Source organism: Myiozetetes cayanensis, unplaced genomic scaffold (genome assembly GCF_022539395.1).
Source record: "Myiozetetes cayanensis isolate MyiCay16 unplaced genomic scaffold, myiCay2020 scf6-25, whole genome shotgun sequence".
In the NCBI taxonomy this organism is placed as follows: Eukaryota; Metazoa; Chordata; class Aves; order Passeriformes; family Tyrannidae; genus Myiozetetes; species Myiozetetes cayanensis.
In genome coordinates this window covers 45024583-45051413 of record NW_026087853.1, presented here as the reverse complement: position 1 = coordinate 45051413, position 26831 = coordinate 45024583, and the positions used below count along the sequence as shown (strand labels likewise).

Below are 26831 nucleotides of genomic sequence, written 5' to 3'. Positions count from 1 at the left end.
ACAAACATCTGGTTTTGAATCAAAATCTTACGTGCTTTGTGACTTTCTGCTTTTGTTATTCTTTAGTGAAAGATTTTTAGTAGTTTTCTTAAATAGCTTCAATGATCTTTTGAATCTTTTCCATCTTGCTTCATTTACATAATTTGCCAATTTTTAACATGCAATTCAGTTTGCACTTCAATATGCCCTTCAGGGTGACCTCTGAAAAGGTTTCCTAAATGCTGAGGTTAGGACTTTGTCAACAGAGGCAACATCAGCATTGCTGAAGATGATGATATGTATTGCTCTGCTTTCCTGTGGTTCAAGTGGCACGGTGCAGATGGCAAACACGTCTGGCAGAGCAACATCATCCTTGACTTATGGCAGTAAAGTGCAAAATGGAGCAAGCAGGAAAATCAAAATATATATTGTTGTATAATAATTCAATAATCTATCACAGAAAATCTCATTAGGAAATTGTATGAAAGACAGTTAATAGGGGGGAAAGGGGGGGTGAATGGTGAAAGTGAACCTCTCCCAGAATTCGCTGTTCTCTGGGATGTCTTCCCTGCAACTTCAAGGTATAGAAGAGGGTACACAAAATAATTGCAGTACAACAAAGTGAATTAAGATTGTACCATGGTTAAAACAATTTTTGCACACAGCTCATTCACTGCTAATGCCAGGACACTGTAGCAAAGTTGTTACCATCACCCAAATTACCAGAGGCACTGAAGGTGTCAAGTAGGAAATGTGTGCATACAGAAACGGCAAAATAAAGCTCTCAGCTTCCTGTTAAGACATATATCCTTACACAAAATATACTCCCTCTCTTCCAGCTCAGTCATTTCCCACTGTTAAGTCAATCACTGATTTTTTGCGCATAGATTCAGGGAGTCCAAGACCCCAAATAATTAAAATTATTAATCCATATTAAAGATGATTAAGATATAAGTGGTATCAGGTATATCAGAAAGCAGCCACTGACTGATAATCACCATTGACTGTGCTGGTTTTGTAAGGCTGGGGAACATATTTCAAAAGGTAAACTTCTGGTGTCTGGAACACTTGCTAAACCTCCTCCCTACACAAGAACTTCATAGACAGAATCCAACCCACAAAAAAATCAGCTGAAAGGACAACACTGTCTTGCAATACAGCAATATTTCCAATGAGAAGCTTTGTTCATATCACAGAGTTTGGATTATATATAAAGTACCTGAGCAGTGCTGTCAACACACTCCACGCTAAGAGAACCCAGAGCTAGCAGTGGCTTAGAGCTGCTGATCAACAGATCTGCCTCTCCATGGTTTCAACTAGTTTTGAGTATACCATTGCTGAGTTAAATAAAAGGAAGGAGTTGAAAAAACCTCAGCTGCAAATTACGCCTAATAAAGTGGTCAAGCTACCTCATCATTCTTTAACTGCAGCTGACAAATCCAAGACAAGGACTATAAGCTACTGGCCTGCTTACACTCTGATAATGCAAAAAGTCATCTTCCCTTCTCTTTTTGTAATATGTAAAAAGTGTTAAGCATTTAGTTTACTGTCATTTTCTAATGTTGCCTGAAATACATTGTGACACATCAAAAATGTTCACAGAATGAATAAAAAATGTGCTGTCTGTTTCAATACACTACCTCAGTCATTCCTCAGTATTTGATGTTGCCTGTGCTTTAATGTCTAAAGCTGCCTTAATTATTTATTTTATTGCTTTTCTAAAGCATTCTTTTCTCTTTCTGCTGTTCTTTCCTTTGTCAAATAAAACTGTATAAAATGGGTGCCAGCCATTAGAGCAAACTGGGGGTCAGTCACCAGCTAAAACTAATGTTGATCAGGTGTATATAGAACAGTGCCCTTCACTTTACTTCCACTGGCACTGAACACTGGCATGCATTCAATTCCAGATCCACTTAGATGCTCAAATGGCTTCTTATGTGATCGTGGATGAGTCATGTAAACACTTGTCTTCTGGAACAGTAAGATCCCATTCTCTTCATTCACACATGAGAGCACTAAGTATTTCCCAGGACACACTGCACCTTCAGGATTTCACTTTCAACAGCACTTCCTCAAGTCAGCAAAAGCAGAGCTGAACTACTTACCACTCGTAACATGCTTTAAGATGATGGACAAAAAAAAGCATGCAGATGTGCAAAGTATTTAATAACCATCAGTACCGTATTCTAGTTTTCCTTTGGAGAGGCTGGTTGAAGACATGCACCACTTATATTTTGTTTACTACAAAACCTGAAACTTGAGACATGGGCATGGGAGACAGATCACTGTAGAAGTGCAGCCACCACCAAAAAAATATAACTTGACATGCTGCTGAGGTTATGAGTTAACTTATAATCAGAAATCACAAACTAGTAAGAAGGAAGCTCAGATACATCTCTTTCTGTTGCAGACTAACTTACATGTTGCCAAATATTTATCAGGAAAACCCCAGGATTAACTCAGTGATGTCAGGAAATAAGAGACAGATCTTGCTGGCTTTAAGCCAGGCATAATGGCAGCAACAGCTGTGTTCGGTTCATCTGTACGGATTTGGGAATTAATATCCCAGCTAGCCAGGCTGGAGGTCAGAACTGGATTTCTCCTGAGACAAAAGCACTGTTCCAAACTGTGCATCAGGAGACTATGAAAAATATGGTACTCATTGCAATATGAGCAAAAATCCATACTGCTGAGGATAAGACATCTACCCCTGTCTTCATTTCTGAATTCAGCCAAAGTAGGAAGATATGCAGCATAAAGAGCTGTCAGGCTGCTGCATTATCTAATCTTCACAAAGAGTATTTGTATTAGGTATGGAGCTTAATTTAGGAAAGTTTGATTTTCCTTTCCCTGCACCCATTCCCCTGCTAACGTTTTATTCAAGGAATCAATTAGGCCTTGATCAACCATAGATCAGGAGTTCCCAGTGGGGAGCCCTAATGCATTTTATCTGCAGTTATTGTTCCTAAATAACACCTATTTCTGAGCATGCACTTAATTCTTTTCATCAATACTGTGCTACCCTTCAACAAGCCTGTTAATAACATTTTGAAAGTGCACTTTCAATGAAATCCTCCTTTGACAAATGAATTAGTGAAACTACCGGGATTTCCTTTGGTGTGTTTGCTTCTTTCAGTTGCACAGGCAAATAAATTCCATCCCCCTCACCTCCTCCTGACTAGAAAAAGGTTAAAGTGATGTGTTAGAGATCAAGATACTAAATAGAAAGCTGTTCAGAACAAATGGAAAAAGATAACCAATAACGCTTTAAAGCAAACATTCATTATTTTTCACTAAATTCCCCACAGAATGAAAGATGTGATGCATCTTTACCCTTTCCATAATTTTTCAGTGTCGTTAGCATTTTCCTAGCAATATTTCTTTAAAAGACACAGAAGGTGAAGATCAACTTTGACAAGACTTGAGCATATGATTAAGTCAGTCACATGGGCTTAAGCATGCACTTAAGTTATGTACTGAACAGGGAGAAATTTAAACCTATGCCTGAACGCTTTGCTGAAAAGAAGCCAAAATGAATTGGTTATAATTAAATTCTTTTGATGAAATTTCTGCAACTCCCTATTGTGTGACACCAGTACTGAAATGCTAATAAACTAGCTAAAATTAAGCTTATTACCAAGTAAAATAAACCACAGAGACACTTCTTTCTTTTCTTATTTTATATCATCATTTATGTGATATTTTGCATTAGAGAAATAAAATATTTGACCAGAGTGAACACATCAGCCTCACAGAGCAGTAATCGCAGTGCATCGCCATCCAGGAGGCGATCCATAGATTCCTCCACACTGCCTGCAGTGCTACTCTCAATGATCTTGAGAAAGAGCTTTTAGCTACCTCAGCACTTGGGCAAAACCCTGACTCCAGAACACTGAGGAGAGATGGTACAAGCCAGGAACTGTTTGACTCTTAAAAACAAAACAAATGGAACCTTAACTGCAAAATAAAGCATTAGCACACGGGCTGCTCAGAAACCATTGCATACATATATCAGGACTTGCATTCTCTGAAGCTTGTTATGTTAATACAGCCCATCCCCACAGTAGTACCAGAGAGAGTTAAAATTGGCCCTGTCCTCTTGAGAGCCTTCTCTGCACGCCGACAAGTGCAGACACTACCCACACAGACTCTGTTCTGGAATTATCCCAGCCTCGAACAGCAGCAGGAACAGCCGTGTTCACTGTGGCAAAGGAGGATACACAGACCCAGTAACTTCTACCACCACTCAAGAGTTTCAACAGGAAGAAATTTAAAAACCTATGACAAGGGGATGGTGTAGGCAAAGTCAAACGGATGATGGAGAAACATTGGAAGAAAAGGCAGGCCATCTGACTGAAGAGTGGTGCAGTGACCAACTACTCTGCCAGTTTTGCAGGATTTTCCACAGCCTGTCGTTTTCCAGTAACTTAAGACCATCTCTAAACTACATACAATTTGGATGGTCTTGTCCCTTCGCTTTAGCCTCCATTTCTCCATTTTCAAAAACATTAGCATCTCCTGTGTGTGCCGTGGACAGCCCTGCAGGCTATGCTGACTGTGAACATGAGGCGTTTCATTACCTGAGGTGACACCTTGCTTTGCTGAAGCTCTGTCAAACGCAAACTTGCAAAACTTTTAAGCTCTCTTGACAGAAGCTCAATGACAACAGTTTTCAGCAATGGACTTGAACTAAACTTTCTGTAGGAGTGATTTCTTCAGTTTTTTGTGAATCCCTTCCTGGTATCAGTGAGCGGTTCTGCAGAATTGGATCACTTCAGTGAGCAACCACACATGAGCACAGCAGGTGGAAGTGTTTTTGCACTTTTAAAGCCAAATATGAAAGCGATTGTGAGGACTGAGCTGTGCTTGAAATCATATCCACTACATTCCAATCTGCTGTCTCTCTATGGGATGAGGCAAAATATCAATCAGGAATTACAATAATGTTTTGAGAAACAAAGCAAGAAACACATCAACCTACAGACTATTTTTTTTTTCACAAGCTAGCCGTAAAAGCTACAGAGGAGCTCATTACAATGTACCACAACATGGAAAACAACAACATTTTCACACATCTCATGAAAAACAGAAGTAGCCATTATTTTTCAATCCTCTGTGGGCCATTCTATGGGCCATTTTCAACACAGCTAAGCAGGCATGGAATTTAGGCTGTAATTTTCACAGGGACCCCAAGTGAGTTAATGGCCTAATCTTTATTGAAAATTCTCATCCTAACTTTGAGTTGCCAACAGCAGTAACTGCTGCCATAATCAAATATCATAGTCAGTGATACTTCAGCGCTTTTGTTCCTTCCTGGCTTATGTTACTCAGTTTGACATTTAAAAAGAAAAGAAACCGCAACCCCCTCCCCTCATTATTTAGTTATGTTCTTCCATTTGTGGGCATTAAACAGCTCTGCCTGTAAATCATATAAAATGCAGACATCTGAATAAACCTACTTAAAAATAAAAACAAATATAGACTTTTTTTTTTCCCTGTGCCTGCAGGAGAATCATCACAGTAAAAATAAATACAGATTCTAAAACCAGAAGGATTATACAAGTTAGAACTGGTACAAGGCTGTGCATTTTATTAGCATAATTTATATTCTAACAGGATCCAATCTGGTGTTGAGAAGCATGAGTATCCAGCCTCTGACAGGATAGGGTTCTGCTGCTTTCTCTTTATCACAATGAAATTAAGGTTAACCCTATCAGCACTTTGTGTATCTCTTATGAATACATAGAAAGCCTCATACAGAAATGGCAAACTTATAAAAATGTCAAATGCTGTTCTGCATAATGGAATCAAAATAAAACATACTAATGAGAATATTCCAGCTATAGATGGGTAGCCATTCACATAACCATTTACATGATTCTCACAATGTCACTGGTGTTTGGACTGTTTCAAATGGGGCATAAATGTAGCCTGAAAAAAATACTGCACTCAACAGCGATAATAACCCGCCTTAGTTCTCATAATCACACAAGCTCCATTCAATACCCACATCTCTTAGGCTGATACTTCTGACCTCAAAAAAATAAAAACTACACTTTGGGAACTTGCATATGAACATGCACAAACAGCAAGAGGAGCTTCCCAGTCTCCTGGGTGCTACTTTTTGCTGAAGACAAGCCACGAACCCGTCACTCTGCTGCTTTGGAAACAGCCAGGACAAAATAAAAGGCCTATATGTTTTCCTGACAACCTTCCCACAGGAATGAATTCCATCACAGCCCACATTCACTTCTGCAGATGTCAAGAGACTCGGATTTTCCAACACAACTAGTCAGGATAGCTGAAGGAATAGTGAACAAGGTGTTAACTGAGGCCCTGACAATGAGATCCACAGTGTAGCTTCAAGAAGCAAGGCTTTTCCTTCCTACACTATGGACTCCTGAGCTTTCTCCAAGCCCCTCTCTTTACAATATCAGACTGCAGAGCTAGTTCAGAAAAAGAGTTGTAGACTTCAGAGTGCCATTTACCTCATGAGATCAAGATAAACATTTGTCCATCAAGAAATGAAAAGACATTCTAGGGTATGGGAGCAAGTTGGCTGCTTCAAAGCTTAGAGAAGCTGCTATGAAGTCACTAGAATGAGAGGCAGAGGCAATTTTTTGGTTTCTCCCAGGCTGATGAATGAGAACAGGTGAGTCCCAGCAGCCTGTCCTGTTCACCTCTACAGCTGCACATCCTTCGACAGTAAAAGAATAGAAGTGCTGTGCCAAAAACATATTCGTGAATGGCTGTAAAGAACTTTTGTCATTATTTTTAATACTCAAGGCACTACTAAAGCAGCAGTCCCAGCAGTGGATACAGACACTGCTTCACAGCTCAGGAGCCCATGCAGTGCCACACTGACAAGAATGCACACCCACCCTGTGGCTGATAATGCCGTGGGAGCACCAGCCTGTGGCTGTGCCCATTCTACAGCAGAAGGAACAAATGAGACACCACTCACCAGACAAGAGCTACTGAGTCACCTGCAATAGCCAGCCCTGCCAGGCACAGCTCAGCCTCTCCAATCCCTCAGCAGCAGCCAAAACATGAACAGCTCTAAATTTAGAATCAGCCCCAGCTTCCTGCAGAATCTTGGGAAACTCTCTCAGCTCCTGCCTCTACAGCTAAATAGGGTCATAGCACTGCTTGCTTCAAGGAAAGAGGAGAGTATTGATTAAAATTTGTAGCAGCAAGGGACAAAGTATCCACTCCAAAGTTCTTCCACTTGACAAAGCAGGAGTAAACAAAACCTGCAAGGGAATCCATTATTGAACCTCTCCTCAAGCCAGAAATAGAAAATAACAGTTGGCCCACATTTTATCCTGGGAAGAATTTTACATGTACATACACTCCTGACTAACAGAAAGCTACCAGATACTTGAAAAAAGTGATGACAAATATATAATCTGTATCTATCTATATCTAAAATGACTGATACAGAGGCCCTCAAAGTCATAATCTGCAGAGTCTTTTTCTCCATTTGCACACAAAATTAATGTTACTGTCTTCTGATGGGCAAGCGTTAGTGTAGATTGCTCCTTCCCTGATTTTCCAAGGAACTACATTAACTGGATTGCTGTGGTGAACTTGTTTGAGTCAGCTACTTCCCCATACACAGGGCAATACTGTTCCTCACACCAGGAAAGCCAGCGCACAAATTCTAAACATGCTGTATGAAAATATTAGTTTTAGGCTGCTGCTGTTTTATTTATTCTGTAGGCAGGACTGCAAGTGTAACACAAGCTATTGATTTCTTCAGTATACGATTGAAAATCATACAGGAACATTAAGAGCCTCAAATCTGATCATCTGCAATAAATACACAGACTACAGCAATTTGTTAACTCAGTAAAACTGCAGTTATATGGAGCCCATATTTTACACTCTGTTTTGATCTTAAAGACAACTGCAGTGTACCTCCTGCATCAGCCTACAGTATGTGACTCAGAGGAAAGTTAATTTCCTGATCTATTTATTAAAAACCAAAAAACCCCACTGCAAACCACCAGGCTGAAGGAGAGAGGAAATCCCTCCTGATAGTTTTTCACTGGTTTTTATCTCTGAAGAGTGAGGACAAACATTCTCTGTGACACACTTGTCAAGCTAATAGAGTTGACTGCTTTCTGAATGAAAATACTTTTTTGTATTTTTTTTCTTTCCTCCGTACCCACACATTTATTGAACTATCAGCCTCAACACCAGCCAAAACCAGGGAATTCCACAAGATGATGATGTGGAGCATAACAAATATTTATATTATAAATCTAATCCTTAATATTTTCATATACCTCTTCTGTGTTCAGGTCAGGTCTTTAGTTTAGGTCTGTCATTATTTTGGACACTACTAGAATTTCTCTTCTTCAGACCTTCTAAGCAGAGGATCTCTTTTCTTTCCCAGACTAAATCTAGGTCATCTCCATAATCCCTCCTCATGTCTTCTCTCTCCCACCCTTCTAGCACTTCTAATCGTTTCTGTAACCAAAACTCAATATTACGTTCACAGGGAGGCAAGCCCATCAATTTATACAATGACACGACAATACTTTCTGACTGATTTCCTCTCTAAATATAACCAAGTGTTGTGTTTGGGTTTTGGAGGCCCACTGCATATTAAGTAGGTGCCTTTATTCATGTATGACACGTAGATCTTTCTCCCACAAGGTGACATGTAATTCAGAATCCAGTAATGCATACAAGTAATTTTATATTGTCCCTTCTACTGTAATTACTTTGCAAGTTAATTCCATGTTCCAGCTACAGGATGCTGTCCAGCACCCTAGCTCTCTTCAGTCCTTCAGAAGTGCACCTGACAATCACTCACAGTGCTCATCAATAAATCTGGAGCCTTTCTAGAAAGTTATGTTGACATCTTATCTACTCCTACTCCAGGTTATTGCTAAACATACTGAATATAACTAGGTCTACTGTTAACCTTTATTTTATTTTGATATTTTGTGAAGGATTTGTTTGTTTGTTGGGTTTGTGGTTTGTTTTTGTTTTTTTTAAATTTGCTGGTTTGCCTTTCCATTCTGGAAGAAGGCATTTATTGGTCATGCACCTGATGGCTGTTAATTCATGGTAAAATTTTGCCACCTACCATACGATTTTTAAGCTCCCTTAGTATTTGAAAATTTTGATTGAATAGGCAGGTTGCACACAATTATGCCCTCGTTTTGGATTTATTACTGTGAAATATTTTAAAGAAAAATTATTTTAAGGATACAGATAATTCAGATAGCCAATACTGCCCAAAAAACAGAAGGAACAACAGTCAAACATAAGTAAAATGTGAAACCACAAACAAAAGCTTTCTTTATTGAACTTTTATACATTTACCTTGGCTTTCCACTAGATCCTAAGTACACATGTGCTGCAAGGAACAATGTGGAAAGATAATGAATTTTGTGCATTTGGCTGTGCTAAGGACACCTCCTTTGTAACAACATCAACGTGGCTCTTAAATTGTACACATATTTTTAAAAATCCTATTCATTCTGATGGGTGTCTCTTCCTACATGCCCTTAGTGAGGCTCGTTCGCTTCTTTGACTTTTTGTGGGGGTTTTTGGTGTTTGTTTTGTTGGTTGTTAATGACAGATGCACTTGGCAGTATCTGTGACCTTGAGTTGTACACATCACGCAAGACAGCCCAGTCCTGCAAGGCTGTTTATGCATTCTGAGAGAGCTCCTTCTGAGAGGAGTGTCTCAAGGAAGACAGAAGCATGATGTGCATACCAAGCCAAGCGCTTCATGATTTATTTATAGGGAAAAGGGGCATATAAATTTGCTGAAGGGGAAAGAAAAATGAAGAATTTGACTTACCTTGTCGGTGTAGACGAAGAACAGAATCACAACAGTGAGCTCCAACAGAAATATAATTAACAGCATGATAAAAAACTGTCAAGAGAAGAAGGGACAGGGGATAAACAAAAGCAAAAGCCATCAACATCTATTTCATCTCTTTCTGGATGCACAGTAAGAACATTCAGCAGATCATGCAGAATGGGAGTCATACAGGCAGCAAGATACAAATGTGCTGCAACATGCAGCAACTGAGAAAGCAGATAAAATAGCAGTCAGGAAACACCATGGTATCTGTGCGTACATATGGCTCATTTATGTCACTGGTTACAGTGGAACAGCCCCAAACCCCACAAAGAGCAAGCCAACGCTCTGCTTAACAGCACCACTTGAGGACTTTTCCCACACTAGGTTTTTCTTTAATTTTTTTCCCATTGGATATCGTCATTGCTACCAGTGACATATCCAGTGACACCCAGTCATATCCAATGCTATCAGTGAAATCCACAGCCTCAACTTTCCCTTGCAAGAGAAGGTAGCCTGGGTCATAACCCATAAAGTCATAGCTCCTTTCAATGGGAACTGTGGGAGAAGTGAAAAGTATACCAAGTAGCCGTACAAGCAGTTTCAGGCAGCTACACAAATCACCCCTGAGTTTCAGTTGAAAGGGGCTGATTTGTACTAAAGACATCAAAGTAAAGTTGGTCCACCAGCTTTTCTTATCAGCCATGGAACTGTTTAAAACCCAGTCAAAAGCTCAAAGAACTGGATAAAAAACTTTTAATGCAGGGATTTCAGGTAGATTCAATAAAGCCCTCAGCTTTAACCGACTTCAGTGAGAGAAACTGGTGGCAATGCCAAACACTTCTGGAAAACCAAATCCTCTGCATTTTGTTAAGATGCTGGATGGGTCTGCAGCACAGGTCTGCAGCGGTGTCAACACAGCAGTTGCACAAGACTTCAGAATGAATGCTATCAGGGCACTAAATGAAACTGAGTTTTGCAAAGATAGGTAAAGGAGAGAGTAATTTTGGAAATTTTTTAGGCTCAGGCAAAGGTCCTGCTCCCTATAACACAAACTCCACACACTTGGCAGCCTGTAAGGCTGGAATTCTAATACTGAGCAACACTGACTTAATTAGAATCCCATCCCCAAGAGAAAAAAAACAGCTACTGTCTCTTTAGCTTCAACCAAAAGGCTGCAAACTTATGAAAGTTTAATAGCTACTAAGCCTTTATCAGAATTTCTGCACTGCTTGGTAAGTCAAAACCAAACCTTTGAACCTATGGCTTTCTGTGACTGAATGGAGGGCGAAAGGTCAAGAAGGGGAAAATACTTTTCTTCTCTCAGAGAATTACTGTGTCTACAGAAATCATTGCATTTTGCCCTCTGAATCTTAAACTATTTATTTTCAAATCTTCATCACCAGTATTTTCACACCTGCCTGACCCTAATACTGGATCCTATTACTGCCCAGTTTTGAATCACAGAACCCATTTATGCTCATGATCCAAGCTGATTTCCATATCATTACCAACCAACACTGACCTTCTGTACGGCTTTTCAAACCAGTCTTGGTACAGCTTGCTTACTGTTTACAATTTTAGCCTGCTGCATAGCATTAACTGAAACAGGGCAAAGGATATCACTCTCTGCAAAGGTGCACAGACACTTTGCTCTACTCATTTGGCTGCAGAGCACTTCTTTGCTCATTCACAAAGCACTGCTTTTCCAAAATGTGCATGCGAACACCATTCTCTCCTTGTGAAATTCCCAGGCATAGCTAGGATTGCCTTAGACAATTTCTAGAACAAAGGAAGGGCTGATACCAATTATTAAGAGTGATCATCATTTCCTACCACAGGACCTCAATTTCATCAGCTTATCATTTTGCAGAACTGTAATTGTTTGTGTTTATATATTCTGCGCTTGTTTCTGTCTAAAGGATAACAGCTTTTGAAAGAAATAGGGCTTCACTTACTTTAAAAAATTAAGCAGGGCAAAGTATGTTATTCTGCCCAGGTTAAATTTCTGGTGATTTAATTTGCAATCCTGTCATATTGCAGTGTTTAGAGCAGGGACCCAAAACAGTGTGGCTCCATTTCAGGCACATGTTTTTTGTCTTACCCAACTATGAGTGCATTTTCGTGGGAAATTATTACCCTTCAAAAAACTGTATTTCACATATCCAGCAGAGAGGGCTCAGCAGATAAAACCTGCAGAGTGTACAACCACATGCTTATGTGTGACCAGACAACCCACAAACCATCCCACAGAGAATCTTCTCTGTTCCTGTGGTGCCCACGCTCACCCCTGATGCCCTTCTGCCAACTCCCCAGAGCCAATAACCTCCAGTCCTGCTTCACAGGACATGACCTGAAACATTGGGTATGTCCAGGAACTGGAATAAAATTCAGGGACCTGTTTTTCCTGGGCTCTCAAGAAAGCTTTTCCTCCCTTCTCTGCACTCAGAATCATGGATAAAGTACAGATGAAGCCAGGGAATGACTCTGCAGGAGAAAGGGGAGCTTAAGGAAGAACATTTTTAACAGCAGATGGGGAATGGTTTGTTTTAGGGTATGATCTGGCAACCAGTTTTAGAGAAACTGTACCTACAGGCAGCAGCCAACTGAGGGAGGAGACACCAGAGACAATCAAGGCAGGGCCAGAGGATACCTGCACACATGGATGCCCAGGAGGGGCAAGGCCTTTGAGAAGACAGTGGCCTGGGGAGGACCCCATGCTGGAGCCAGGGGAAAAAAAAATAGCAAGAAACAAGGAGTGGCAGAGAAAGGAAAGCCCCCTCCACTGACCCTCATGACTGAGCACGTGACGTGTACAGCAAGTGGACTGGCGACTGGCAAGGGGGTGTGTCGTTATTTCTCAATACCAGGATCAGCAATTCAAAGTTTATCCTAACTGGCAATAAATTAAGTGAAACTTCACAACTGAAGAGTGTTTTCCCCTGCAACACCAACTCTGCTAAAACCCCCCATCTTCAGACTGGAGCAGGCAGCTGCTGTTGCCAGCCGAGCTGGTGTGTTCACCAACAAAAGGAGGGTGGAATTTCTGGTGAAACTGTGATGGTGCTCCTGCCTTAGTTCAGAAAAGAGAAATAGGTATGACATTGCCATCGCAGCAGGTGCTAAAATTGCGGAGTCGAGCGTTCAAAATTTAGGACATATGAGAATAAAAGTCCTCTCAGTGATGTTTATGTATCATGTCTAAGTTTTTTCCTCAGAGGTTCCTCCAAGCTGGGAATTTGGTTTCATGCACTGTAGATTTTGGAAGTTATACAGTGAACCAAAACTAATGTACACTGTTCAGAAAGTCAAAACCTAAATAAGCAGGATTATCCTTTATCTCCATAAAAAAAAAATTGCTCTATGTAAAACACCTAGTTTTATCTTGCTTTCCATTTGCATTCATTGACAAAACCCACACAGTTATATCCCAGATAACTAACATGTATTAGCAATCCCCCTGTGTGTAGAGACCTGCACTGCACCTTTTATTACAAAGGTAAATTATGTGAGGTCAACCACAAGGTGTAGGGTTCAAATTCATCATCTGGTAAAAGCCACAAGCACCTACATGCCAGCACATGTGTCTTCCCCCTCTAAAGAAGAACCACACCTGAACCCAAACAAACTCATTGGAAAGTAGAAATCAAGGCTTCAGCCTGAGCCGGCTGCAAAGCACAGCCTGCACACTTCAGCACATTTTTTGACTCACCATCCTAAAGTGCATGCATGGACATATGCACAACCTGCTCCTCTATTCCCACAGCACCTTCCAACAAGAGTTCATTTTCAGTTCAGTCCTCAGTGTCATTCCAAAGGGAATGATGCCCAATCTGGGGCCAGAACCAGCTTGGCATATACCATTAAAATTTAAAAGGAAGGAACATAAACCCACTAAAAGCTCACAGTGCCCAACTCCCCACCACACCTGCTGGAAACTCTCACAGCTCCTGTTCAATGGAGTTCTCTCACTGTGGTGATAAATACAGAGAGGAATAAAAATGAGTTTTGTTTGGTTCACTGGGGCTGTAGGCTGTTGGTATAATAAAGATTTATGCATGGAGAAACAATCCCAAAGCAAAGCATTCATGTGAAACTCCATAAAAAAAGATTAATCTGACCTTGTACAGGGAAATGCTTTCCCATACTACTTGTCAAACAGTGGGATGCAACCTATAGAGGTTTAGTGGAGGGGTACCTACTCCTCAGCTTTTCATAAATTACACCTGAAATAACTGCAAAGGAGTTTTGATGAGAAGGGAGGTAAGGTGATGCCTTTCTGTCTACCACTGCTGACTCCTAACCCTTCAGAAAAACTCAGCCAGTTCCTCAGCAGCTACCTTTATATTCTACAAAGCCTATGACTTTCTCACAGGTTCTCATTCAAGGAATAGGGAAAAGGCAGTATGCAACTGCTATCAAGCCCACCTCATAGATATGCATCCCCCTCCTGATGTCAGAGAAAAATCTGCTAGAGAAGAGGAGGTCTCAGCATTCAACTCCATCCCTATTGGAGCTGTACCAAGCTTTTGACCCACTACTTCCACTCTTCTTCATCCAGCCTCATAATATCAGTGAGAGAATCATGAACTGCACCCTATGTACATAATTTAAAATATTTTTCCATCACAGCTCGCGAAGGCACAGAACCAGTTAATTCTATTTCCTTCCCAAAAAACCAAGATTCCCTGGTTTCTCACACGTTACACTTGCCTCTCTGAATGGTGACTGAGCACCACACCCTAACACACAGGATTGGGTCCTCTGCCTCCCCTTCCTCAGGAGTTGTATCATGTTGCTCCAATTGCCCATCTCTCCATGTCAGGAATAGGTGATCATCTCACTGTCTCCCAAAGACAAAAGTGAACCAGTACAATGAAAACCAATGTGTGATTATGTTGTTTGTTAACCTCCTCACATTTTGCTATGAGACTAAATGTGGTATAACTGATGGCAGAATCAAGACTGTTATGTTTAGACTGATCGCTGAAATAATGAGTTAGTTTGAAAAGGGTCTGTCTCAGAAGGAGAGAGTAAGATCTAAGTGTGCCAGACTCTCTTCTCAACTTCGCTAATGACAAGAGACAGAAGTTTCTTGCAATGTATTGTTCAAATTCTCTTCAACAAACAACATGAAAGTAGTAAGAAGATCCAAAAGCCAGCAGTCTCTTTGGAATAGTGATACATTCCAAAATGACTCTAAAGTTCATGGCTTAGCAACTAAATTGTTTAGACTACACTGCCTTCAAATAACCTACCCATGAATCAGAACAAATAACTTCAACAGTCAGCATGTGCTGTTTTCCATCTCACAGTAACTACACTGTTAAACTGTCTGCAAGGTGGACAGTCAGCTTCTTTTCTGACAGAGACAGTATGAACTACAACACATGAGCAGGTAGGTTGCACCTGTGAAAATGCTCCAGCAAGATAACTGCTCTTCAGCTGCAGCAGCTCCCAGGATGCAGAGAAAAAAAAAATAGAAGAGTTACAGGTAGTGTTTCCTCTGTAATATCAACTGCAAGTTGGATATAGTCAAGGATTTTGCCTTTAAGTGAGGCTGGGTTACCAAGTCCTCACCGATAAGCTTTAATTTCAGTGTTACATTCCACTTCCTAATTAACATGTACCTCAGGTAGAAGAAATGACAGAGAATTTGTTGGGCTAAGATAGTTGGTCTTCATAGGCTGGGAGGGTTTTTAATTTGTCTGCCTGGTCCTAATGTATACATATGTAGCTTTGGTACTCAAAAATTGACCAGCTTGGCTGCTTGAAGACACAGTCTCTTAGAATAACAGAAACACACGGGCTGTCAGTGACCTCTGAGGATTGTCTGGTTCAAACCCTTTCCAAATGGCACAGCCAACTAGATGAAGCTGTGCAGAGCTGTGCCCATTCACCTTATGAGCATCTCCAAGGACGAAGATGGACAGTCATCCACAGCCTCACTGGATACCTTTTTCCAACACTTGACCATATTCATGAAAACAAAAATATTCTGTATCTCTAATTGGAATTCCCTTTGTTTTAACGTGTGTCTGTTACCTCTTGTGTGATCTCTGCGAATCCTTCCAAAGGCTGTATTTTCTTTAGACTCTACTGTAAGGTAGTTGAAGACGTGAATAAAATATCCTCCTTGCTTTAATTTCTTAAGACAGAGCAAACTGTGCTCCCTCAGTCCGTCCTTGCACATCATGTGCCCCATAATCATCACAGTGGCCCTCCACTGGATTCCTTTCCTGCTGGTATGTACATGTGTCTTCTACTGGGGAGCTTCAAATCAGGCTAAGCACTTTAGACACAGCCTTATCTTATTCTGGAAGAAGGTGTTATTATTTCTCCGTGTCAAGAAATGTAAAGGAATGTGGGGCTTGGTGTCGTCCACAACTGCCCAATTATTACAGTTATCTTTTTATTCTCATTTGAGACAAAGGCTCGTAGATTAAAATGCAGTCTCTCCACACATTTCAAACATCTTCGCTTGATTTTCAGATTATGATCTGATATGAACAGAAATACTATCAAAGATAACCTCACATCCTGCACAAATCCTTCACTTCAGGGATAGTGTCCTGTCTTTAATACTGAAAGTGTAATTTTTTTTTAATAAATTACATCAAACTTTTACCTACTGTCATGGTAAGAAAATAAGCTCTACCCCAGCTGAAACTAGGAGACCTAAAAATTCACAGAGTTCTGTTAAAGTCAAAAGAACGTACAGGATTTTATAGCAGCCACACTTTACGGAGCTGTCTGAAAATGAAGAACTTTCCCTAAATTTGTTTTGTAATTTTCCTGTTACTTTATCATAAATTATATTATTTATATTTCAATAATATTTACTGGACTGAGTGGAGATGCCTGATTACCATGGTTGGCATTGTCAAAAATCTTCTATCTTCTCTGCAGAAGTGTAGCATCCCCATGTCCAACCAAATTATAGCACATGCACCAACAAACTTAGATCCATAAACCTGAGCACCAAAAGAGGTAACACCATCAGAAATTCTGAATGTTATAAACTATCGCCAAATTTACTGCGTATTCCACACTTTGGAAAAAAATCAAGCCACCTAAGAAAACTCTGAATCAATGCAAGAATTCCCACTGAGATACTGAAAAAAACTGGAGAACCACCCACTCTTTATAAGGATCCTGTACTTTTGCCAATATTGGATCTGGCTTTGTAAGCAGAGCAATATAAAGATCATCCTCAAGCACTTTAAAAGGCTTCCCAGAACAGCTTTTTTCTAACATACTGGTAACATGACTTCCACAGAATAAAAAGTGGTATGGTACAGTTTTTATCAGTACTCAAAAAAAAAAACAACCCAAAACCCCAAAGAAACTTTATTCCACTTTTGAAAGCAAAAGTGTTTCATGTGTCACTAGTTCTCATGAGAAGTTTGATTTAACATAATTCCCCATAGACATTTTGATCTGATATATTAATAGGAAACAGGAACACTATGAAAGGTTCGCTTATTTTTCTTAAATTTTCTTTGATTTTCTTTTCCAAGGTACTGAGCAAGCAGAAGGGAATAGAAGAAGAAGTGCAGTGGGAATTGTACTTGGAAGTGACTTCCTCTGCAGCCTGGAAGACTTGTACAGAAAGAGACAGAGCAGAGAATGAGAAATGACAGGACAGTGCCCAGACTGTAAAAATAACCTAAATTACAGTCAAGAAAATCCCGGTGTATTAATCTACTACATGAACTTCAGAGCAAAAGGGAAAGGGCAGTTTGCTTCTATCAATTTCCCTCACAGTGGATTCAGATTGTACATCTCAGTACCAAAGTTTTTGCTGACACTAGGTTTGAATGCTCCTTTCATTAGTTCCATACGATTGCTTCTACTTCCCACCCTCTGTAGCACAATGCACGCTACCTTCCTGCCCACAGCATTTAGACTCCTTGCATATTTGTAGATCTGTGTCCCATTTGAGCCTTCTCTCTGCCATGCTGTGCATATTTAGCTCTTTTATGCTCCCCTGGAAGTAAATCTCTTTAGCCTCACAATCATCTTTTTTTTCAGCATAAAAATGATAAGTTTGCTCATAAACTGTAAAAAGGCAGTAATATATATGAGCAAACTTATGAACAGAAACTCCATTATGAAAATGGTATGTATCTAAATTTGGTTCATCAACTATTATTCTCTAAAAGCCTCAATAGTTAATTCATTCTAATTGTGACAAGTCTTGCATGCTTTATGCCTGCTGGATATATAGTACATCTTTGTTTATGTTTGGACTATATTCTTTATGAATGTGCAAGAACTCCTGCTGATCAATAAAGCTCAAAGAAATCTGCAGTAATTATTTCTGGGAAGATATACAACATATGCCATCTTAACACATTAACAGTGTTTCATTTTAGTCTCATTACTGCTTTCAGTTCAAATCATTCAGTCTTTCTGCATTAGAGAGTGAGAGTTGAGAGACTTGATATTCCCATACTATGCTTCAAAGGATTTTAACTCACATTTTATGGTATTTCTGGTAATTTTTCATATTCTCCAACAACTGACTCAAAATTAATGAGGTGTCATCAAATATTGGCCAGGTCTCACTCTAATATCACAACAGTAGGTGGGTATAGGTCCACTTAAGAGAGCACAGATGCCTTAGCACAAATTGAGGACTCACTGGCCTTTTAAGGGTTGCTTCATCTCTTCTGCATGATGCATAATGCAAAGGTGTGACATGACACGGTGTCACTCTGTATACTAGTTGAGAGAAAAACTCATCCTACTTGTGAAGTACAAGTGGCTGTAGAAGAAATTAAACACTGGACTAGCTCTTATGAGTCCCTGAGCCACTCCACTGATGCCAAAGCAGCTGCTTGAGTCCATCTAACACAGGTAATGGACACAGTCAATACAACTAAAAGGCTCTGCCTTGGTTTTAATACAATATTCTCCATCTATGGTGATGAAATGCAAGATTCATAAGTGTCTAAACTTACACCTTTTACTCACACTATAACACCACCTGTGTATTTAGTAAATGGAGCTTCTTCCCTGGGATATTTCTTCTTATCTGGAGTGCCAGAATGAAACAGGATTGGACAGCTCAGTGTCCCAAGAGGAGCAGGAGAGCAGCAGCGAGTGGTGCCCACCCCCTCCATGAGGAGCGAGTGTGTTGGCAGGGCTGGCTTCACACTCATATTCACACTGAACATCTGGCTGACCTCAAGTGCTGGGCAAACCGACAGAAGTTCCCCCAAGATGATAAGGGCAAATGACATGACCATGCTGCTCAGCTGACTTATGATGAGCCAAAGGGGAAAAAAATGACTGTGAAATTCTGCAGTCCTCTCTTTACACCTACTTACAAACCCTGAGCTAAGCTTGCAATGGGACCTCACTTGCCAGTTATAACAATAGAAGACTTATCTTATTTCTAGGAGTGTCAAAACAGTGTCTAGAAACTGTGATGTGTGTGCACATGAAGAAGATGGTGAGAAGGTCATCAAGGAGAGAATAAAGGAAAAGCTATTTTGTCTGTATTTAAATTCTACTGCTGGTTTTACCCTGCTTGCTGTTCTCAAATGTGGTACACAGAAGCTGCTGCATCAGATGCACATGGGATGGTCTTTTAGTAGCTTCAAAAATGAACAAGTAGTCCATTTGGCTTACTTATTCTGCCTTTAAGGTGGTAATATTCTCCTACTGGGGATCTGAAACGTTTACAGCACCAAATCAGCTCTGGCTATACCTTGTGTAGGCACCACTGATTTACACGCACTAACCTCCATTTCTTTACCTCCAGAGTTACATTTTTCTGCGGTTCAGGTAATTCTAATCCTTACTGAAAAAGAAGTCAATGTTGCTCTTCAATTTAGGATGCATTATTAAGGTGGTTAAAAATGACAAAAGAATGACTGGGAATATAAGCACACAAGCTGCTTTGGTAAGCCTATTGTGTTCTACCCGAGGAGATAATTTTATTATTAGGGAAAAAAAATTATCAAACGTTATGCTCAAAATTGACATGAATGTCTGTACAGGCAAGGAACACACAGGTTACCTGTCCTTTACTTTCAAAATGGGAGGAAATCTGTTGCCTTTCAGACCTTGCAGGTGATCCTAGCTCTACAGCAAAGGTCTATCCAAAGCAGCAGCGGACAGTCTTACAGATCAGACAATAAATATATCTGTCCAGAAACTGCAAGCTCTGGCAGAAAACAGGTTTTCTTGAAAGTGTTTTCCAGACCACCAGGTAGTCTTATGCTCTAGTTTTCTACCATGAGGTCCCTTAGATTACTTAACTGCCCTGGCAACTTGATGTGCAGTGACCCACCTCAAATCCTCACAGGTAGTAGAAGGGCAAGATGAGGCTTAGTTTCTGGGTCCACTTTGGAAATGCCTCACAGCCAGGCTTTTCTTTCAAGAAACCTCTGGCACATGAGAGCTGGTTGAGCGCTGAGGTAAAACATGGGCTGAGGGAGGCTTTTCAAGTGATAGAGGAACTTCAGCCTTCACAGGTCAGAGAAGCTGATGTTGCTAACACACAGCTAACAACTACTGCTTAACAGATTAATCAACAAGGAGTTAGGAACTCGGAAACACTGAGAGCCATTTAGACAAACAGATTAAACCTTCAACTGATATAAATTAGTATAGCTCCACTGACTCCTGCACATGGTGCTGCCACATGGCTGGACTGCCATTAAGCAGTGTCTTGGCACTACAAAAAGGAATGGGGACATTAGGGAAGGGTTCTTCACTGAGACGGTGGGTAGTCACCAAAACAGGCTCTCCAGGGAAGTGGGGTACCAAGCCTGTCAGAGTTCAAGGAGTATCTGGACTACATTCCTAGTTACATGGTTTAGTTTAGTTAGGCAATCCTGTGGGGATCAGGTAGTAGAACTAGATGATTCTCCAACTCAAGATACTGTATGATTCTATATCTCAAAGCACATCTGGCACTAATGGTATTGCATTAGTCTGTATTAGAAAACTAACTCTATGAGGTAAGCCCTTCCTACACATTGTGCCTAGGGTTGAGTCTAAAAAGAGAAGGGAAGGAAAACAGCTTTATTTTTCTCTCCTCTGTTCCCAGCTCCTTTGATTAATTGCTACCAGAGTTGAAGAAAAGAATGTAGGAAGGGGAGAACTCAAAAATCCCCTCCTGAGTTGCAGTACCAGCCAAGCAGAAGGAGCTAAAAACTGAAAGGCAATGAAAAGCTGATTTTTTCTAACAGAGACAACCAAACTAGGGGAGATTGGTGCTCAGTACTTACAGTCCAAATGGGGCTTTCATATGCAACACAGCACTACACAGAGAAGTGCTATACATGATGTATAATGCTCTCAGGCTGTACGTATGGCATCTGCCTGGGTTTCACATTGCTTGCTGCAGTGGCTGCAGCTACCATCTCCCTGATTTTGCTAGTTTGATTGCTACAACACCAGCTCACGTACTAAACCAGAATAAGAATCTACTGTTTGATCTGTAGCATTACATTACTGAGACGAAGTCGTTCATGGGATGGTTTTTCCCATTTAGTCACTTCGAAATAAATTTCCTGTCACCAATGAAGTTTCAGTTGTCAGCTCTCTGGATCCAGTGACACTATTGAGAACAGTTGGGTTTTTTAGTCTCTTTTTCGTTCCACTCATTAACTTTTTCTTCATTTTCCTTATTGCTATTTCACTTACAGATGAGCTGGCTGAAGTTCAGAAAACTCTCAACAGCACAGCACAAAACATCACGGGTGTTCATTTTCCCCTTGGACTATTCTGTAAATGAGACCCTTTTGATGTCTGGATAGTCACACAGACATGTATATAGCATCAGCGCATTCCACAGCTGGTCCTGACCTACTATCAAGGTTTAATTTTGATCTTATTCATTCTAGCAACTGTGATGAACTACTCGCTATTAACATGAGGTCCTCATTTAAATTAAACTGAACACACAGATCGGTCTATTACTTTCCTTCCCCTTCTCATTAACCGTTGTTTCAACTTTTCTACTACAAAAATCAAGGTTATCCACAAATCGGCAATAAGCAGAAAGAGAGTGTGTCTAAGACATTTTGTTATTTATCTAATCTGTGATGTGATGGAACACACCCAACATTGATGCTTTATAAGAAGGCAGCCGGCTTTGGGTAATCAGAGAGGAATGAGCACTTTGTCTGTTTCAAGCCCTTTCCCCTTTCTAGTTTATTCTTGTGTAGGCAACGTGTGGCAAAGAATCCCCTCATCCTCTACCTTTTTTGATTGGATTATTGACCATGCTGCACCCCAACCAGGAGCAGAAGAATGTGTTCTTTGTACCAAATCACTGGAGAAAAAAAAAAAAAAAGGTTGCCAAATCTGAGGGTGAAATAAAGAACTGCCTAAGGATCATATTTCCTTCTAGGACCTGGGTTATTACTTAAGTTTCAACTGTATGGAAACATCTATACATGTATGCTGTAACAACCAAATAAGTACTAAAATCCTTCCTTCATAAAGGACCTGATACTGGTTTTTTACCAGTATGACTATGATTTTCTAGACCAAAAGTAAGTTCCTATTTGCAAAAAAATGCACTAGACCATGTTCACCGACTCTTTCTGGCAGCTTCTCTAAATGTTCTGCTTCACATTTAACTGAAGGCAATGCTGCAATTAGGCTGATCAGCTCAGCTGGGACAGCCCTTGAGTGGAGCCCATGGAAAACAGCAAAGTCTGCCAACTAGGCACTTCCAACAAAATAAAAATTCAGAAATAATTTTGCTTTGGGATGCTTTTATTTATCATTTGGACACTATCCATATGATAAAAGAAATCAAATTTTGTATTGCTAATATAGAAACATGGACTAAATACTTCCTAAAGGTCATTGAAGCACACAGGATGGCAAGTCATTCTGCTGTAATCACAGAAAGATGATAAAGGCACTGAGATTTAGACAATTTGGGTTTGCTTCACAGCTCTCCCACAATCTCCCAGTGCAACTTACCCAAGGCACTTAGTTTCACTTTGCTGCAGCTCCCCATCTGTCTAATGAGGATAATAATATTTTCCATTTGTCTTATCTAATTAGATGGTAAACTCTACTGGCCAGGTACCTCTGCTTACTAGGAGTTTTATACAGAATGAGCATCCTCATGGGCTGCCTGTAGGGGATACTGTAATATAGATAAATTACATAATCCATCATGATTTAACGTCTAGAGCTAAGACTTTTAACCTGGACTACCCATGGAATAATGAAAGACCTTTTTCAGTGCAAGCACACAAATATAGATCTCTGCTAAACATGTACAAAAGGCAGAGAATTCAGGCAATTTAGTTTCTCAAACATAGATCCTAAGCAATTAACCTAAAAGATAATGTTTACACAGACACTGAAGGATCAGGTAGGTCAACGTTTGAGCATGGAAGTACTTAATCAGGCATAAATTTCTTTAGCATAGATAAATGGTCTGTTCATGTGTGCATACAGCACCTGCCTGAAGTCAGTACTATGATCAAGCCACCAAAACTGATTGTGCTGGAGTGGTACAGCAAGGTGGTGCCTCAGCTCCTGCAAGGACCTGCCCTCAGTGGGACAGCACGTGCACTGCAATGGGTAAAGGGCTCACAAGCCAAACATCCTGTTAAAATTCACAAAGACAATGGATATGGCTAATAGCTCTGATGGATGTTAGAACTACATCCCATTTGCAAAGGGAAAATGAACAAAGATAGATTAGTAATTTTGTGTCAAGACAGCCTATAGGCATTTGCAGCACAGCTAGATGATCCGGCAATGCAGGACCAAATACCTATGAAAAAAATCAGTGGAAGTCCATAAACCAACTTTCTCAAGTCAGACTCTTAGCTTATTACCTCTGTCACCAGTTGAGGACCCAACACATCAGAACAACGATGCCATTTTCTAATTACAGCTGAGCTTGTAGCAGAGGGACCTCTGTCATACAATCTTGAGCAGCAAGACAAGCAGAAATGTTAAACAAATCTTTCTGAAGCAAGAAAGATTCATCTGCTTCATTCACCCATTTGCATCTACATTCAGATGGTGTATGTAAGATTACATACACCAGGTTGTATACTTATCTCAAGAATGCCTGTTGGTTTGATTTCCCCTGGGAAATCTCATAACGGAAAGCTTTATCTTCTTCCACATTGTAGCTGGAACAAATAAGAATCAGTGCTAGTCTTTGTTCACTGAGATCTTAGAATGACAGCTGCAAAACTCATCCCATCTATGTACTTGTGCAGAACACACAAGGTGGTTGAGGTTTCCTTTTTTTTTTTTTTCCTTTACATTCAATTTTACATTTTCCTATTATTGTATTGCTCTGAAGGCAGAGAAATAGGAATGGGCCTGTTTCTTAAAAGACTAATGAAGCACTCTCCTGACCATACGTTGTCACTGAGTAAAGAATATCTGCCAGCTCCTTAGTTTGTGAACACCAGGTCAGTCCTTTCAAGTCAGTACATCTGTGAAGCTTTAGACTATCTAAACTCTCTATTCAAAGAGTTAACATAGATCGTTCCTGGCTATTGTACACAGCCATGCAAAAATCTCATTTACAAATTAAACTTTACAACTCCTTTCAAACTTTCTTTCTTTGTCTGTCCTCTGCTACTTAAAACACTTGGTCTGTCCTTCTTTCTTTCAAAAGTCATTGGTAAATACCAGAGGTAAGCAATTACTAACATTCACACCTAGCATCACAGCAGCCTAAGACCAAAGAGCTGACAGGTGCGCTGACAACCCAATACAAATGTCATGTGGAGAACACAAAGACACAGGATCAGAGTCTCACCTGCTCTGCAACCTAGTGTATGAAATGAAAATAGACTGAAATGTCTCTTTGATACTGCTCATTTTCATTCACTCAAGCAAACTCCTTAGGAAATCTCATCCTTTATCACATCATCAAACAACAGCACTATTCCTAAGGCAAGACCATACACAAACATCCTTTGTCTAACACATGTCTAATACTTCTGCTTCTCCAGTGCAGGTGGGTTGAGCTACTAGTTCTTCCTGTCCTGCTCCCTCCCAGTTCATTTTAGGATCCCAGTAGTGCTCCATGCCTCCTGCAATATCTCCAGTGTCTTCCTCCAAACCATACACCCCAAGAACACCAGCACATCCTCCCAATTAGTAAAAGCCACTTTCCTCTCCTTTCCTCTTTCTTCTGATTTTAGGATGCAGAACAAGAGGTGCCCCTGTTCTACAGGAAATTTGTGTTTCCAGTCCTTGCAGGTCAGACCAACACCCTATCATTAGGATAAGGTGCACTACGGGAGATATGAGCAAGGGGAGATCCAAATTGTTCTTAGTTAAGCCAGGTATGACCATGTAAAATCAACAACCTAGCTTTACTTCTTCATTTCCTTTTAGGACTCCATCAATAACTTTTCAATGGTTTTAAGCCCACCAGAAACCTGCTTCAACTGCCTGCAGACCTTGTCTATCTCCTGTCCCTCCCTGTTCCCTAAGGCTGTTTAGTGCTTGTTTCTTTACTGGTTTAGAATCTCTTGAAGGCCAAGCACAAGGTCCTGCACCTGGGTCAAAGGAACACTAAGAATAAATACAGGCTGGGCAGAGAACGGATCAAGACTAGCCTTGGGGAGAAAGCCAGAGATGGGCTTTCCACATGGGCCTGTAGTAATAGAGATAGGAGGAATGACTTTAGGCTGAAAGAGGGCAAGTTCAGATTAGATATTAGGAAGGAATTCTTTACTATGAGGATGGTGAGACACTCACTGGTTGCCCAGAGAGGTTGTGGACTCCCATCCTTGGAGGTGCTCAGGACCACGCTGGATGGGACTCAGAGTAACCAGGCCTAGTGGAAGGTGTCTCTGCCCATGGCAGGGAGGTTGGAAATAGATGATCTTTAATGTCCCTTCCAAGCCAAACCACTGGGGTTTGACAAATATCAGGGAGTGAGGGTGAACGATCCAAATACATTACCAGCAAATAGTGCAACAGCATATACTACCCATACAGCCAAACAGCCTCTATCATCCCATCTTAAGCACCTGTACAGACAGACTTCAGTTCCTCTCTTTGTGTACTATCAAAGCCCCTGTCTCCAAACGAAGGAAGAAGTTATGATAAGTTAGCTAAAGCAAATGCTGCGCAAGAAGATATGGCAGTGACATCACACGTGAGCAAGACAACTTAGTCCATGAGCTGCTGTCACATTTGTGGTAATGCCTTCTGCAGACACAAATTACAGGAGTTCAGTTCCAAAAGCAATCTTAGCTACTACCAGGACCAAAGCCAGATGTTAAGTACTGCCCAGGGAGATGTAGAAAGGAGTGTTAAGGACTTGATCCTGCAGTGATTGTTGAACTTTATGTGTGTTTAACACAAGGCTGCCAATACTTAGGAGCTTTTCCTTTACAATTTAGATGATAAATGCTATTGCGTCCCAGCTGCAACAAAACAATCCTCTTGAAAAGCAGTAGAGAGGGGGACTTTCAGGGATGTTTAATGAAAAACCAGGTACTTTCAGAAGAGATTATTTTCATTTTGGCATAACACAGCATTGGGAACACCTGTGGAATAAGAAATGGAATGAAGAGATGTAGCAACCACACGCCCTAAGAACAGTCTTGGTTTGATATTCAGCAATTTCTTTCATTCAAGCACTTATTTTACTATCCATGTTACCTAGAAAAACAGGAGATGGCCAAATTGAAATACACCAGCCCTGAACTTGAAAACACTATTTCAAACACTAGTCAAATAGAACCATCAATTTGAGGAAAGGAAGACTACAGACAAACCTACATGTTAAGTCTTTGCTCCCAGAAACAGGAGCTCCTACAACCATCCATTTCCCTTCCAGAGAGACAGTCACAACAAATGAACTCAGAAGAGATCAAAAATGTCAGTATTTCTGGTATTTACTGACAGTAAGGAAGTACCAATGTAAAGTTACTTTAGACTAAACAAAAAGTGTAGACTAATTAAACTCTTTTTCAACCCTCTATAGTCTGGCTTATTCAGAATTAAAGTAGCTGTAATCAGCTCTAACATAACTCAATTTTGAAGGAAATTG

The 26831-nt window shown here is 40.4% G+C and overlaps 1 protein-coding gene across 5 annotated transcripts in view; it reads right to left on the bottom strand.

The window, feature by feature from the left end:
• The window catches only part of TSPAN4 (tetraspanin 4), a 364602-nt gene that overhangs the window by 48068 nt on the left and 289703 nt on the right, over positions 1 to 26831 (bottom strand). For all 5 annotated transcript variants that reach the window (XM_050337173.1, XM_050337177.1, XM_050337176.1 and 2 more), the window contains one exon: positions 9803 to 9877. In XM_050337173.1, coding sequence (XP_050193130.1) covers positions 9803 to 9877 — 75 coding nt within the window. The remainder of the gene's footprint in view (positions 1 to 9802; positions 9878 to 26831) is intronic.